Here is a 15,987-nt window from a genome sequence, read left to right as displayed (position 1 = left end):
GATCGCATATTCAATTACTAATATCTATAATAACTGATTATGTATGCTCCGTCTCAATCGTCACTATTTTGACGCGAATGCAGGCAGGCAGTGGCCCCTACGGGCAATTATTTGAAAGGCAGATATAGGCCAGTGTGCTGAAATGTGAATATAATTTTGTGTAGGCCTACAGTTTACTCAAATGACCGAAAGTCACACTGTTCAGCATTTCTCTGTTGCGAGTGACTACTTGCTCACACAACCATGGCCACGATATTGTTAACGCCACACACTGCATGGGTTGCCTTTGTATGGCACATTGTGCGTTACATTTATTTGTCCAAATTAAGTTTAAACGAGACATTTCAAATGTCAAGTAACCTTCAATGGTCGCGTTTGCCTTCCTGTTCATTGAAATGGGTTGAAGAAACTTCAGCTTCCGCCGTGCTTAGTGGGACGCGCGACTGAGCAGCAGCAGTACTGAAGACACCGCTGTCCATGGTGCTGAAGTCGGAGAGTGTCTTCTCTCGCACAATGATGATGCGAAACGCCGCTGCACTCTTATCCTCACTGCGTTTCTTGTGGTCGGATTTCAACGGGTTTCACTTCAGCATATTCAACTAACTGTCAATAAGCCATTTTTGATGGAGATACTGGTATCGACAAGCTGTTTTTTACTGCTTAAGGAACAATAATGGACTAAAGATGCTTTGTATGCCATTAAAAATGGAAGGATTTAATTGCTCTTCATTCAAAATGTCTGGCACTTAAAGTTGCACCTTTGGAATTGTAAGGTTTCTTTAGCCTTGCAAGCTTAAGGATATACGCACCAAGATCGAACCGTGTTGTTACTGAACCCGAAGCATTTGGAAGTAGGCTATTTAAATTATTCTGATTGGCAAAAACGGACGTAAAATTGCTTAATCATCTTTTTTTATATATATGTTTCCAACCATCGCTTCCTTGTTGACTTTAATGACGTTATTTTTGGAGTCGGGCAAGGAATAATCATGTATCAGACCCATTTACGTATAGATTTCGCAACGCTGGTGCTGCAAACGAGCATCGGTACCCACAAAGGTCTGATGTTTAATTGGTTTTAAGAACATTACCCTCTTAACGGGATTATCCAATATTTCGGAGTCGTTTGATCTTACCCAGACTTTTATCTGAGTTGCAAACTGTGTTTTATCTGCTCCACCGAATGTTGGGTTCTGTTGATCCCGAATCTAACTAACTGGAATCATACAGTGGAGCGCGGTGAGTCCGTAATACACCTCCTCCAAATCATGTACACTTGACAAATCCACATGGAAAACCTCACCCTCGTTTTTTTCCAGCCGTGTTTGTTTAAATGTATTTGAAAATTGGAGTCTTAACTCGAATTATCTGAGAGCATAACAGAACCACTTTGTCAATGCAGTAAGTGTCTCGACAGTTTTGCTTAAGAGATTGGTCTAAATGCAGCAATTGGATTCTGCTTCAGTGATGGCTCATTTCTCATATCGGAAGGGCCGATGCGTTTGGATTAACGCCCTCTCCTCAGTTAACAAAAACCGTGGAGATCAACATTGACCCTAATTCATAAGAATGGAGTTAAGATACATTTTGACAAGATACGCGGCACAAATCAGTATAAATACCTGTTTGAAACCTACCCATTCGCAATACACAAGCAGGCTATTTAAAGTTGTTAAACAATAAATAAAAACCTTAGGAATAATAAACAGTCGTCGGTATAATTTGTTTCAGAATTGCAGTGATCACTTAGTCTCTCCCTCTACCTCTTGTCGTTCCATCAACATTTGCGCGAATATACGCACACACATCACACGCGCACACACACTGATGTGATAGTAGTTCTACCTTCATTGATAGTTACTTTGATTTCTTTCACCAACATATTTAAGGTGTCTAAATATAAAAATGTACGGTATATCACTGATCATCCACCTGCATGCACATTGCAGCATATTCATTCAGCACATGCCAAACACAGCCTTCTCTTCCTCCATAGGCTACAGCTCAAAATGGGAAAAAGGAAAGTCAATTCATCTTAGACTCCTCTTCTCCACTGCAATAGGAATACCGCGGCGAAGGATGGGCCCTTTCTTTCCAGCGATCTGTGTTGTCCTTCTCGCTCTGAACGCTGTCACCGTGTCGCCGGCGTCCGTCAGTCCCGAGGATTATCCCGCGGACGAGGCCGAGCGGACTGTAAACGACAACATCATTTTTGACGACTACCGGGGTAAAGGCTGTGTGGATGACAGCGGTTTTGTGTACAAACTTGGGGAACGGTTCTTCCCGGGACATTCAAACTGTCCGTGCGTTTGCACTGAGGACGGACCCGTGTGTGACCAGCCGGAGTGCCCCAAAATACATCCCAAGTGCACAAAGGTGGAGCACAATGGATGCTGCCCCGAATGCAAAGAGGTCAAAAACTTTTGCGAATACCGGGGAAAAACCTACAAAATCTTGGAAGAATTCAAGGTAAGAAAGTAAAAATACGCTCATTTACAAGGCCTATTTGCGCCATGTTTCAAGGTACAAGCAAAGGGGTAGGCTACATCAACAGTTTGCACTCATCATGGCCTATGCGCCTGTGTGCCGAAATCCATCCAGGGAAACTAAGTGAAAAGCTAAACTACAACAATAAAACGAAATCACACACTAGAGTCTCCACTGTCACACTTGGTTGTAGGATATGCTTGATTAGTGTTAACACGATATCCATAATCATTCCAGGTGGTTCGCTTTGTCTCTCATTAACAAGCACGATGGGGGACCCCAAGTAGATTCCTCTTGGAAAAATAATAGAAATATAAAGTTAAGTTGGAGGTGTGAGTTTAGCATGAACATGCATGTCAGTCACATGGGCGAATGTAGCTGATAGCAGTCATTTTCATGGCAATCAGTCATGCTTTCGTATGGGAAGCCCACATAGAACACACAGTAGAGATGTAGATTCATGTCATCTGGTACTTCTGTTGTTTGGTGAACCTAGGAGGACCTCTCTCATCATTGTTCCACACGAAGAATCATAAAGCTCCAATATCAGATATGAATAATCTCATCTAACTAACATCTCATGCAACTCAACAAGTTGATTAAGATTCACTTCATTAATTTGATCCAGTGTGGAGAAAAGGACAATCAGTCATAGAGTTGTAAGAAACCAGGACATCAGCATTCTGGTCAAGCATATTGGGGGAGGTTTACACATACTGCCAAATGTACCTACATTTAAACATCCAACATCTGCTTAGATAATGTATAGTAGTATGTAATATACAGCGTAAGGCATGAGGAGTGTATAATTTGACATTTGCGAGAAAGCCTACAAAGATATCCTAAACTGCAAACGAACACAATATCTTCTTTATTGTCCTTATTAAAGACATACTGTATGGCGTGCATTTAATGCCATAAAGACTGATTTGTGCATTAAGGTTATCTTTAATGTCTGAAGTTGCCAGTGCCACCTATTGCTTCATCAGGATCCAAGCCTATAATCGTTAATGCCCAAATGGTGCTGCTTAAATCATGCAGTTGGCTAGTAGTGCTCATTTGATTGCTTTAAAAATCTCATCATGTTCTATTGGTCCAAGCATAAAAGGAAGGGTTATTTTACATTTTAATCCAAGTAAACGTTTAAGTAAAGATCACAGTAAATCAGCACTGTGCTGAGGGTATGGTCAATGCTTTTAGTTTCTTAGAAAAACCATGTCCTATAATTCACATTGTCAAGTTGCATGTGTACATGAATGGCGACCAATCAATTCTGCCTCTTAATCACATGACGTGACACACATGCCACTGATTCCCGAGCAGCATTGTTTACAAGGTTTTTTCATCTCCAACAAGAGCCCTGCATTAGGTATTAACATGGGCAGACTTAAGGGAAGTTGCCTTGGGTCTGTGGAATCAACCCTTTGAACCTATGTAGTGTAGTTAATCCAACGCAATCGGTGACTGCGTGCTGGACGGCAGCAGGTATTTTAGCCCTGCTTTGGGATGCACGTCCACATTCTCCTGAGAGGGAGCCTGTGGACACGTAAGCCTGCCAGTTTGATGTGAGATCAAGTCCATCAATAGTGCATCTCCCCCTCACATCCCCACTAACCTTGAGTGGTGGCCATGGGAGAGAAGGACGTTTCATGCCACTTGAAAAAAAACATTCATTTGTTCCTATTGATTTTCGAACCGAGAAATTACAGTGTGTACAAAGGGAGAGGAACACTTTGTGGGAGATGGCCACCCTCAGAAAGTTAGCTAAATAACCAGTCAAAAATATGAGTATGCCTTGCAGTAGCATTGCCTACTGATTATTGCTGTAGTCGCTGATGGCTTGTGACACAAGTCATTATGGCATGTCCTGGCCGGTGTGGTGTTTGAGCCATTGCTTTGAGTTATGGACTGAAGATCGGCCTCCAGGAGTGTTGGAGGAGATCAGAGGGCGTCAGTTCTTCTGATATACGTCCCAATTAAGAGATGCCGACAGGCTAACCTTTGGTATGGGCCGACTTGGCATTTCCTTGACTGGGAGCCCTGGAGCTTCACGCTGAGGTCCACGTTTATTCAGGGCAGCGGGTGGGGGAAGAGTCCAACCCAGATCAGCATCTCTGAGACCAGCGCGCCAAGGCAGGACTGTCATATTAAAGGTTGAAGATTTAACTCGGCCCCTTGCACAGTCGTCTGGTTGGGATAATGTGGTCCATGTGAAATCGCATTGATCATGTCATGATCAATGTGACGAGTCATTTAAGGATCACCTGTAGGGAGTCTCCGGAAGTTAAATTCCATAGATTTCATGTCATTTTTGTAGTAATTCCATTCATTATATCTCTTCTGTCCATGTGCCCAGTTTCCCATAAAGATTTTTTCTTAGCGAAGTGGGGTTGTTCTGGAGACTTAGAGGTAGAATCATGGAGTGATGTAGCAGAAGTAGTGGGACTGTGCTGCTGTGTTGTATACTATACCTGCCCTATAAGAGAGCTATGCCACTCACCCTCGGTAGGTGTTTCACCTACAGGGTTCCCCGCCCGCCGAGGAAGGGACCAGTTCACCAGACATCACTGCCGGCGTGCCCCTGGCCTCAGCACAGCTCCAATCAAGAACCAGGAGATATAGGGTGAGTTCAGATCCCAGGCGGACAGGCTAGGGCTGGGATGTGAACTCAGATCGATCCCATCCGTGCCCCTGAGATCCCCAGGGAAGGCATGTGGAGACGGGGAAGGGTTAATGACTGAGAGGGAGGAGGAGGACACATCAATGCAATCTCTGTCCAGAGCATCTTTGATGTGTCTGTTTCTGATAGCAAACCATTTACAATCTTTGTATATATTTATTTTTTCAAACAAATAAAAAATATTATGCCATTACATAAAGTGTGTAGGTGAAAGCTCTCTCATTTGCTCACATACTGTACCTCTCTCTCTCTCTCTCTCTCTCTCTCTCTCTCTCTCTCTCTCTCTCTCTCTCTCTCACACACACACACACACACACACACTTTCAAACTTACAAACACACAACCACAATAGTATTCCCCTCTCACTCCATCAAACACATACACACACCTGCACACACACATGCACACACACTTACAGAACCACCTCTTCTCTGCCACAGTAATTAGTGAGTATGCTCTTCAACAGTGACACCTTTGAAAGCAAATTGCTATAAAAATAAGCTAAAATGAGTCACTCAAATTGATTTTCCAATCCAATTTGCCTGAGGTAAAAAAAAGTAGTTTTCATCTGACAAACTGATTGAGAGCAAACAAGTAGGCCAAACACAATTGGAGGTTTGAGACAGTGAAGGACAGGTATACTTTCCCATAACTTAAAGTCATGTGAAGTCAGAAAAAAAAAGCCAAATATTGCTTTGTGCATTTAGCATCTGCTTCCCCTCCCCTCTCCTACTGTAGCTCTGTTGTCTACACTACCCGACACTGCTAAGGTGTTTTTTGATGTGGGCAAAGAACAGCGTGAATTCAGTGGCTTTCTATCCATCACTGGCATCCACTTTTTCGGCATCATGCATGTTCCCCAACACCACCCCTCCTCCCCTTCCCTGCGGTTGTTTGTCTGCTTCTCTGGACCCCTGCCACTGCAGCGGTCGCAGGCTAGATGAGTCTCTGCAGAGGGTGATGATGGTCAGTTCCCTTGAACCTCAGTGGGTTGGAAACGAACAATGGGGAACTAGTTCAGAAATGCATACATAGCCGCCAGCATGGCTAAATATGGTGTTTGTGGTCTATTTTCTTTTGTCAGTCAACACAAAAGGCATGAATCTACTTCAGACTTTTGGCTTCACACAAACGTTTGTGTTAAAAGCACCTCTCGGGTAAATCCATTGATGGGAGTCTGGCAACGTATTAGAGAATGCATGTAGTATATTAAGCTTCCTACTGATCAGACTCATCATTTCAGCTGTATACGCCTTAACAACCCAACCAAACATTGTGTAATATACACAATATATTGTGTATTAATATATACATGCTCATCATTGTGAATTTTTTTTTATCTTAGCAACGACCCAACAAAAATGTTGAAGAAAGGAAATGACTGCTTATCAAATGCAGCCATCCATCCCTAATGTCCCCCCAGGGAGTAGAGCAGCATCAGTCACTTTGTGCCTTATTTATTTTCTGAAAAATAGTCAAGTCTACTATAGCATTACTATAAATAGATTTCAGCTGAAGCATGTCAATGTTTTAACTGGATGTTTTGGAGTCATCAACTTGTCCACTGACTTGGCTGAAGATCAGGAATATATCAGGAACTGAGTCAGCCACATCCACTGCATCCATTAACATTTTAAAAGCAGATATCACATGCAATAGGGCTTTTACAATGCAGGAAACCACATGTTCTTGGTCGAGTAGATCAGCAATGATAACAATCAATAGCATGTTGGTCACATCTGGGTACACATTTGAAGTCATTTTTGCTTCCCATTCCTCATTAACTTCCATAACCTCAACATTCTAACGCCATTTAACATTTTCTTCATCGACACATATGCATCACTCAGCTAAGCAAAGGACTCTACGGCCTTCCAACATTGTATGTAAATACCAATGTTTGGTGTCCAGCTTTGAAGTAGCACAAACAAATCCAACATGCAAGAGCAAACATTGCAAAGTGGTTGTTTGACTCTCTCCTGAATAGCAACACAACACGCCTGTTTGTTCCCACTCAGCTTTGTGCAATTAGGGGCCATTTTCATGGCTAAGTTGTTCCCAAGCCCTAGCTCTGAGGCTAGACATTCTTATTGGTGGAACAGATAGAGGAATAATTAGTGTGCAGGCCATTCTCTATGGTAATTACACCATAGCTGTACTTTAGCTTAAACACCCTAACTGCTGTGAGTGCACCCCCCTCACCCCCTCTGTACCATTATTGACACCCCCTCCCTCCCCATCCCCGACAGCAGACTGGCTCTTCCAGGCAAGCTGTAGCCTTTCTCCATATGCATGAGTCAACATCTTGCTGTTTAATTGGCACACTTCGGGCAAACAGGTCAGGGAAAGAGCACAAGGCTGTAGGGATGTTAAACACTGCTAATAGGAGTCTGTTTCAGTATAGAAGGGGCCATGGTGTGTCTATGACTAGTACTCTGTCTTCCATGGGCACATGTTTTGAAGCATATATGAAACGATATAACAATCAAACCACTCAAGGGCACAAACAAATACAGGGGAAGAGGTACACGTCTGGTCTTTTATGAGTGTAAGCGTCAAGCTTTGTCAGCTACACTGTCACTGAGGCAGAACGCAAAGAAGAAACAATGGCTGGAGCCTCTTTGACTCAAGCAAACTATGGAGCGGATGAAAGGAGAAACATCTACGATACGATACGATACGATACGATGAACTTTATTGTCCCACTCAGGGAAATTTGTCTTGGTCTCTGTGGTGCGTCATGAATGCCTTGACAGTCACAATAACAACAAACAATACATCCTCAGCCAAACATTATCAACAATACTGTTACATAACAGTATTGCACATATCCCATAACATAACACATACATACACCTCATAATAATACATGCTAAAAGATCACCGTAATAAAGGCACTATAAAAATGATTACATAGATTTCATCCTCAAGCAGCATTGAGAAATTTTATGGAAGTTGGAACAAATGAGTTCTTAAAACGGTTGAGTTTGCAGTAAGGGACTCTATATCGCCTCCCTGAGGGTAGGAGGTCATACTCTGAATGGAGAATGTGAGAAGGGTCCCTTGCTATTCTCTGGGCTTGACTAAGAACATATTGTTAATAAATAGACTGCAAGGTCTGGTAGCTGATTTTTCCAATGACCTTCATGGCCGTGTGCACCAGACGAGCGAGTTTAGTTTTCAGTTTTGCAGTGAGGTTGCCATACCAGGATGACATCCCATATCTGATTAAACTCTCCAGCACTGCCTGGTAAAATAAAACCATAATGCTTTTGTTCACCCCATATACCCTCAGTCTACGTAGGAAATACAATCTCTGCTGTAGACGGGAACACAAGATATCAACATGCACATGCCAACTAAAAGTGTCATCTAAGTGAACTCCAAGTGAACTCTAGAAGTTTTACTGTTTCCATGTGTTCTAATGACTTGTTAGGAATTGCAGTTCCTTTACCGAACCTTCTGGGTCGTGAAATACAGTAATATGTCAGTGACAATTGAGACGATATCAGTTCATGAACTGCCTTTTTTTGACATGGTAAACTTGAATGTTCTTCCTCCATAAATGTACATAGCTATATGGCAAATATATTATCTTGACACTATACCAAAAGTGAAAATGTTGTTTTTCCCAATAGTTCTAGACAAGATATTTACATACAGTGTGCACTGCATCTTCAATGTGAAAATGGTATTCATAAAGGGTTGTTTTGACAAAAAATATTTCCGTCACTCACTTCCACAGTGGAGGATGTATAGAATATGTAGAAGTAGCTACGTATTAGTAATTCATCTTACTATATTTTGAAAATTCATACACTGTCAATAAGAAAAGAAGTCAGTGAAAAAAATGGTTCCAGACACGATTTTTCAGATAAACTGAGGACTAACATTTCACACTACATACTACACTAACAAACCTTTGGCCTTTTACACAGTCGGAACCGAGAGGTACTAAGATTGGAGTCACCGAGTCGTCTAACTTACACGTGGCTCTTTGGCTCTGTCCCCAGCCGTCCCCCTGTGAATGGTGCCGCTGCGAACCAAATAACGAGGTGCACTGTGTGGTGTCGGACTGCGCCGTCCCCGAGTGTGTCAACCCCGTGTACGAGCCTGAGCAGTGTTGCCCCATCTGTAAAAATGGTAAGCCTTGCTCTCTCTCTCTCTTAAAAACACACACACACGCACACACACCAAAACAAGTGCATACCTGTGGCAAAGTCTGTGTTTTCGTGTTCTTGTCAACAGAGATTCATCATATCATTTATGTTTTGTGAGTCAAAATCATTACCGTGGGCATCTTTGCCAGTAATGAGAATAATTGCCTTTAATTATAGATGACACGCTAAGCAGAATAAACATTGACCCATTGATTAAGGTTGTGATGGGAGGGAATAATAGGCCCCTAGAGAGTCCTTCATCTTCCTTGGTCCTGATGTCCTTGTCAGACACAACCAATCCCCAAATTGGAATTAAAGGATTCCAATAGCTCATTGGCCAGTTAGGTGCTGGGATATCCCTTTAACAGCCCCATACTGAGGATTGAGCCTCACCCCTGGGTGACCTCACCAACAGGGATTGATCTGGACACAACTCACAACTAGGGGGAAACCCAGTTACAGAATTTACCCAAATAATTTAATTCCATTGTGTTATGTGTCATTGTGTTATCGATGTATAGGAATGGTGATCATGTGATCAAAGCTCTGTCAAACAAAGGGGACACTAATGTCTAATGTAATTTGTGTACATTTCACATGGAGATAGTGCCAGGCTAAGTGGAAAGTAAATACTGTAGATACATTATTACATATTTAGAGATATACTTAGCCTCTGGGAGCAACTAAAATGATAATCTTCTTAAAAGTACTATGTTAGCTGTTTTTCACCTTGTGGCAGAATTTGACCCAGTATATTTGATAAGCACAGTGAAGATTTTAAGGAGCTGTAAGGTGTTCAAGCCAGACTCTAGTCATTTCCATCCACAGTACGCACACAAACACACACTTACAAAACACACACAACCACAAGTGCATGCCCCTCTCACTACATCATACACAGGCAGACACACACACATACACCACACACACACACATAAGACAGCCTAAAGGAGAAATAAGAGCTAATCTAGGCAGACAGGATATGGTGACGGCCTTGCGGCAGTGGCATTTCAGGGGAGCCTGTCGTCTTGGGCCCCACAGGGAAGTCAAGCCAGCCCTGGCAGATAATGGCTTGGAGCAGGGTGGTGGAGGAGTGTTTAACACTCCTTTCTGGCTGACCGGGGGAGGACCAATCCCCTCATGTAATACCTTCAGGACACAGCCATGCTTTTTTAGTAGGCAGATGTTCAGGCCTGCAAGGCCCATCTGATTGGACGCACACACAGTCATGGAGATGGAGCTCTTAAATTCATCAGCACGCGCACATCGGCTTCTGTCGCTAGATAAAGACATCAGACTGGGCTCCCCATGGATTCTTCAGGAACATATGTAATCAAGAAAATTCTGAGGTTGATTAGTGGTCCTGTTACGCACATTTATTTATATTACTCTGCTCATGCATGCACACTAGGGAACCCACTGTCTCAATATTTCATCGGGGTGTCACTTCTGATTCCTCTTTCCCTGTGATGCCCTGGAAGACTGTCATATAATGCCACAGAGACAGCTGGAGTCAGGTAACAGTTATCAGAGCTGACAGTGGTTGATGGACAAGTAGCATCAACATGGGCTGTGGAGATATGGCCCTTTATACAATTCATGTCACTGTCACACACACACACCCACACATTTTGAGATGGCAGACACATGGTATAGACATACGCAGACACACAAGTACACGGTATGTTTACAGGTTTATGGTGGGGGGGGGGGTCACAAAAAGACCCACCTATCGTAGGACTTTCACTGGCTGAATGGACGATCAGCCCAGCCTGTTGTCCGTGAGCCTGCCAAGGTGACAGGTGGTGGAAACGTTGTCCTTGTGGCCCCAAGGCACTCAGATCTATCGGGCCATAAACAATCAAACCTGGCTGCGCCAGTGCTTGCCCACTTGCCCAATGCCATGTTTGTCTGCTGTCCTGAGGAGGAACAATAGAACTAGACCCCATGTATCCTCTCGGTGCAGATCTAAGGGATGTTGTCATGGTACAGTTACCAGGTGACTCGTTCTCCTAAGCGTTTATGGCAGCACATATTCATTAGGTGGGTAGAAAGCATGTTATGACACATAACATCTACATACTTCAGGCTTCAGTTCCACTATTGTTGAGGGCAGGAAGAGCAATGCTCTGTCATCTTTTGAAAACCAAACACTTTGGTTTCACAAGATTTTGGTTGTTACTGTGTAGTGTACAGTGCCGGTGACGGCGTGTGTTTATGGCACATACCTGTCTCTGATCATGCCAATCTGGGGTCAAAACCTGAGCCAAGTATGATTAATGGTTGCTTAAGCCCCCAGATAAGCTAGTTTTAATTACACAAACGTGTCTTAACCTCACTATTGCCGTTTGTACCCTTATACTGCACTTTAAGTCTTTCTGTAGCAAGCTTTGGAAATAATTCCCTTGCCTGCTGGATTTTCAATATTAGTCATTATCGGAGGAAAGTAAGTCAAGGTCAATGTGTTTTCCCCCGGCTTAGACAGGCAGATCCCATACTAAATCCTCCTTACTCAAAGCTTGAATCACACAGGTTTTATAGATTTGCATTTAGGAGAGCAATCCAATGTCACCGTCACACCAATTGAGTCGCTGATTGCTTAATTCAAATGATTAAAACTAAATCCAGTTCTTGGCAGCGGCATACTTCCCTGTACTTAGATGGAAAGAAAGTGGTATTCGCTCAAGGCCAGGAGCAGAACCCAGTAGTAATTCAGGGAACCTTAATTGCAGATAGATGTTGGCGTTAGGATTAGCCTACGTTAATGTAACTCTTAGGCATCCCGCATCTGGATAAAGACATGTGATTGTCAATCATATACAATGTGTCAGCTGTTTCAAAGACACCTCATAAAGAAAATGAACATCATTTGATACAAAATAAACATATCAATTCCTTCAACCAAGAAACACGAGCCGAGTCATCTGGGAACAGTGTTTCAAGGAGGACATCGATTGATCCTTTTTTATCAGAATTTGTTATTGAAGTTGGTCAGGTGTCGAGAAAGCTGTGCGCTAAAAGCCACGGCTTTCGGAGGAGGCGAAAGGCCTTGTCATGCAGACGAGAGTGATTAACACTCTCCTCCCTGCTGCGGCTCAAAGCAGCTTTCTCTGTGTTCCAACCTTAGCGTTCTGCCAAGCCTGCAACTGCCAGGGCCTGCATCTAGCCAGCCTCCTCTGCTCTCCACTGCTCTGCTTGTGGCACATTAGGATGCAAAGCGCTCCACGTCGAGGGAGAGGGGAGGCTAACAAAAGCGCTTTAGTGTTGCAAAAAGAAGCCCATCGGTGCATACCCGTGAAAAGATCTGTGCGTCTGTTCTGACTTCCAACTCTCCTGGGCTCTCTGCCTCTCTCCACCATCCCTCTCTAACGGATAACCTCTTGGGGGGGCCGCACATTCATTCCTCCTTCTCTTTCTGTGTATTCTCTCCCCTCTCCCCGTTTTTCTCTCCTCCTCCTCCTCCCCTCCCTCCTTTCTTTGCCTTCCTCCCATGCGGCAGGTCCAAATTGTTTCGCCGGAACGACGATCATCCCAGCCGGCATTGAAGTGAAGGTGGACGACTGCACCATCTGCCGCTGCTTCAACGGAGACTGGTGGAAGCCTGCGCAGTGCTTGAGGCGGGAGTGTCTCAACGGCCAGACGTTGTCATAGAAACCCCACCGGGGATCGGAGATGGTGACATGCCGGGTAGCGCCTTCCACGCCAAACCTGATGCCTATCTTGGAGGACTGACAGCACAGGAGCACAATTCCTAGGCAACCTGAGACTGCATAGCTAATCGAGACGCTCTTGTTCAAAACAATCGACAAATGAAACCCACCCAGGAGCAAGAGGAGCGCCGCCGCCTATCTATTTTCTAATAATTATGCTTATCTGCTGCTTTCCCACAAAGTTTATATACTTCATGAGGACAAACGTATCCATTCGAATCATTTGGCGCTGTTGAAATGTTCTGTTGTTTTTCTGTGAGTCATCTGCTTGCTGTAGCTGTCTGTCGCTCCCACAGGTGTTGTATAATTAGACCTATAAGGTTGAACAGCAGGACACAATGACCCCAAAGCACACGACTACATCTATCTGAGGCGTTCTCTGCTATGAGGCTGACAGTGAAGGCGGCATGACACGGCTGTGTTCCCCAACACAAGCCCCGCTTCACTCAGAGAGTGGCTCACAACACCCCTCCCCCATCCGTCTCGGAGGTCAGGTCTCGAATGGCTTCCTCATGGAGGTGTCACAGGCTCGAATGTCGACTGCTCGATGTGCCTCAGCTTACGTAGCTATGGAGCTCAGATGTGCATACCCATCTACCATACAGAAAGGAATACGTCTGCCTGCAAAGATCCTACTTATTATCTTAAACTTTACACAGGGGTGGGTGACCAACCAACAAAGTATGGCACCAAGTGTATTACAATTGCCAGATATTGCAGGATTCAAAGATCTGCAGCCCACAAAAAAACTCATGGAGAACTACTGTATCAATTCACTGATTGGGCACAATCCCCTGGCCTAATTGGCCTTATTGTTTTCCCTCACGGCTCATCCCAACAAAAATATTCCTTCAGGCAAACAGCTTGAACTTGTTATCTGAGAAATTAGCAAGCCAAAAGCATCCTGCTTTAATTTCCCTTAATCAAGAAGGTTTCTGTGATAAATCACCCAGCTGGGTTCTCAGTAGGGCTGCCTGTGAGCATAATGCTAGGGAACTGCAGGAGAAACTGGCAAATCTGCATACTGTATGTCTCTGTACTTCAAAGCAGCCCTCATAGAAGCATGCACACACATGTAGACACATACTTACACACACACACACACACACACACAGTCTTTTTCATCCTCAGCAGGCTCACACACAGCTTGTGGTAATTCATTTTCAGCTTAAAAATGTTGATCCCCACTGCACCCCAAGAAAGCACTTAAGCCAATAAGGCACTTGTCAAGACACAAAGCAATTCTCCTCCCCTTCTCTATAGATTATACAATAGATTTTCTGTTTTGCAGATTCTTCCATATGTCTACATAGCTCTGACTTGGGGTAGGCTAATGCATTGCTTATAGATTTAGCCAGATTCAGCTCAAACAAATGCAAAGAAAACAGACTTCGACAAACCCCACCCAACCTATGCCTGTGCCCACTTCTGAAATGATAAATACTGGTCATTAATTCACAGGCAAATTTCCACTAAGCCTACAGTATGCGATACCTCACTGGTATTTTTTTTCTATTCTAAGAGAATCCATTTCTTTAACCTTTTAGACTCCATTCCTGGGCCATGATGGATGATCTACTTATCAGCATCTCAAAGCCCTTGGTAACGAGACAGAAATGAACACAGGAGTGAACCCCCTTGACTACAGAGAAAAAAGGATTTCATGTGCATTACCCAACTCCTCCCTTCAGGGCCCTTATGCTGGTTCTACCTACATATTCATAATCACGTTAGGAAAATTCCCAGATTTTGACTGAATGAAGGGGCGTTTCATTCCCAGGTTCATTATACTTGCTCAGGACATTTTTATCAAGAAGGGAGTAAGGATTAAGTGTTAGTTCAAAATTAAATGACAGATCTCATCCTTTTTAGCTAGACTACGCCTATCTACACTCAATTTCTCCATGAAAGATTGTTCTGAACTAATGGCTGATAGATCTGTTGATCATCAATCATAGATATTAATCAACATTGTTTTGTTAAGGTTAACAGTTCATTTGTTTCATGCCTCTTGTATTACATGTTGAAATATGTTTGAAAACGGTTCAATATATTTCAGAAAATCCTGAACAAGAGCGGTGAAAAGGAGAAAGAGATAGAGAAAGAGAGTGAGGAGGGTGTGTGAGACAGAGAGGCAGATGGGTAGAGCTGGTGTTGCAGATCAGAGGCTCTGAGGCATGGCTCCCAATGTCACCTTGTCATGCTGACCTTTATATGAACTACCAACCAACAGCTGAGACAAGTGCTATATTAATTCACCCCCTGCTTTCTTCAGACCTGCGTTACCAGGAACTGGTATAATGCCCATTTAGTTGCTATGTCTACTAGATGGCAACAGAGCGCAACATATGGGATGGGCAGACAGTCATCTCATAGCTGCATAAACCTGAATAACTGTAACTGTAATGTATGCCTCCATTTAAAAAAAAAAGAAGCCTTGTAGATCTAGTCAAGGTTACGACCTAATGCACTCAGTCTCCAGTTATTTTCTTTTGTGATTTCCTCTAAATGTCTGCTTGCACATGCACCAACCCCTGCCATTCTCAACACTGCTTTGTCACAGCCATCATGTAGGTGTACCACCTTTCACGAGACACCGACTTACTGTAGCTGGAAGCTATTAAAGATTGTTCTTTTTTTAAACAATACTGTTACATAGTGTGCCTGAAAACCAACCCAGAGAAATATCTACTCTTGAGAGAAACACTGTTATTAAACAATCAATTGTATTACTCATGGGTACTAAGGGTCAGTTCTACAACTGCTATTTACTTCCACTGTTATCGTTTCATTTCGACTTTAAATTTAGAAATATAGTAAGACAGTAAAGAAGAAAGCGTTTGGTTAGAAGTACTAATTCACAAACACACACATCACTACATCATAACTGGAGACATAGTCTGGTACATCTAACCAAACAGCCTAGATTTGTATGAATTTCTAAATTCAA

At 43.3% G+C, this 15,987-nt stretch overlaps 2 protein-coding genes across 5 annotated transcripts in view; both read left to right on the top strand.

The window, feature by feature from the left end:
* Window positions 1–15,987, top strand: part of LOC134017416 (eIF5-mimic protein 2-A-like) — a 206,182-nt gene that overhangs the window by 45,306 nt on the left and 144,889 nt on the right. The window lies entirely within an intron of this gene.
* vwc2l (von Willebrand factor C domain containing 2 like) lies at window positions 580–15,866 on the top strand. Of its 4 annotated transcripts, none has more exons than XM_062456988.1 (5): window positions 580–1,239; window positions 2,063–2,469; window positions 4,997–5,110; window positions 9,181–9,310; window positions 12,827–15,866. In XM_062456988.1, the coding sequence occupies exons 2-5, from the start codon at window positions 2,080–2,082 to the stop codon at window positions 12,976–12,978; spliced, it is 786 nt and encodes a 261-aa protein (XP_062312972.1). In that variant the 5' UTR covers window positions 580–1,239; window positions 2,063–2,079; the 3' UTR covers window positions 12,979–15,866. The 4 variants fall into 4 exon arrangements, with proteins under 4 accessions (XP_062312972.1, XP_062312973.1, XP_062312971.1 ...); XM_062456989.1 differs by having other exon boundaries at window positions 1,997–2,469; window positions 5,012–5,110; XM_062456987.1 differs by having other exon boundaries at window positions 1,997–2,469.

Source organism: Osmerus eperlanus, chromosome 3, assembly GCF_963692335.1.
Source record: "Osmerus eperlanus chromosome 3, fOsmEpe2.1, whole genome shotgun sequence".
NCBI classification, from domain to species: Eukaryota; Metazoa; Chordata; class Actinopteri; order Osmeriformes; family Osmeridae; genus Osmerus; species Osmerus eperlanus.
Note: the sequence above shows the minus strand (reverse complement) of the source record. Positions and strands in the feature narration are given on the sequence as shown.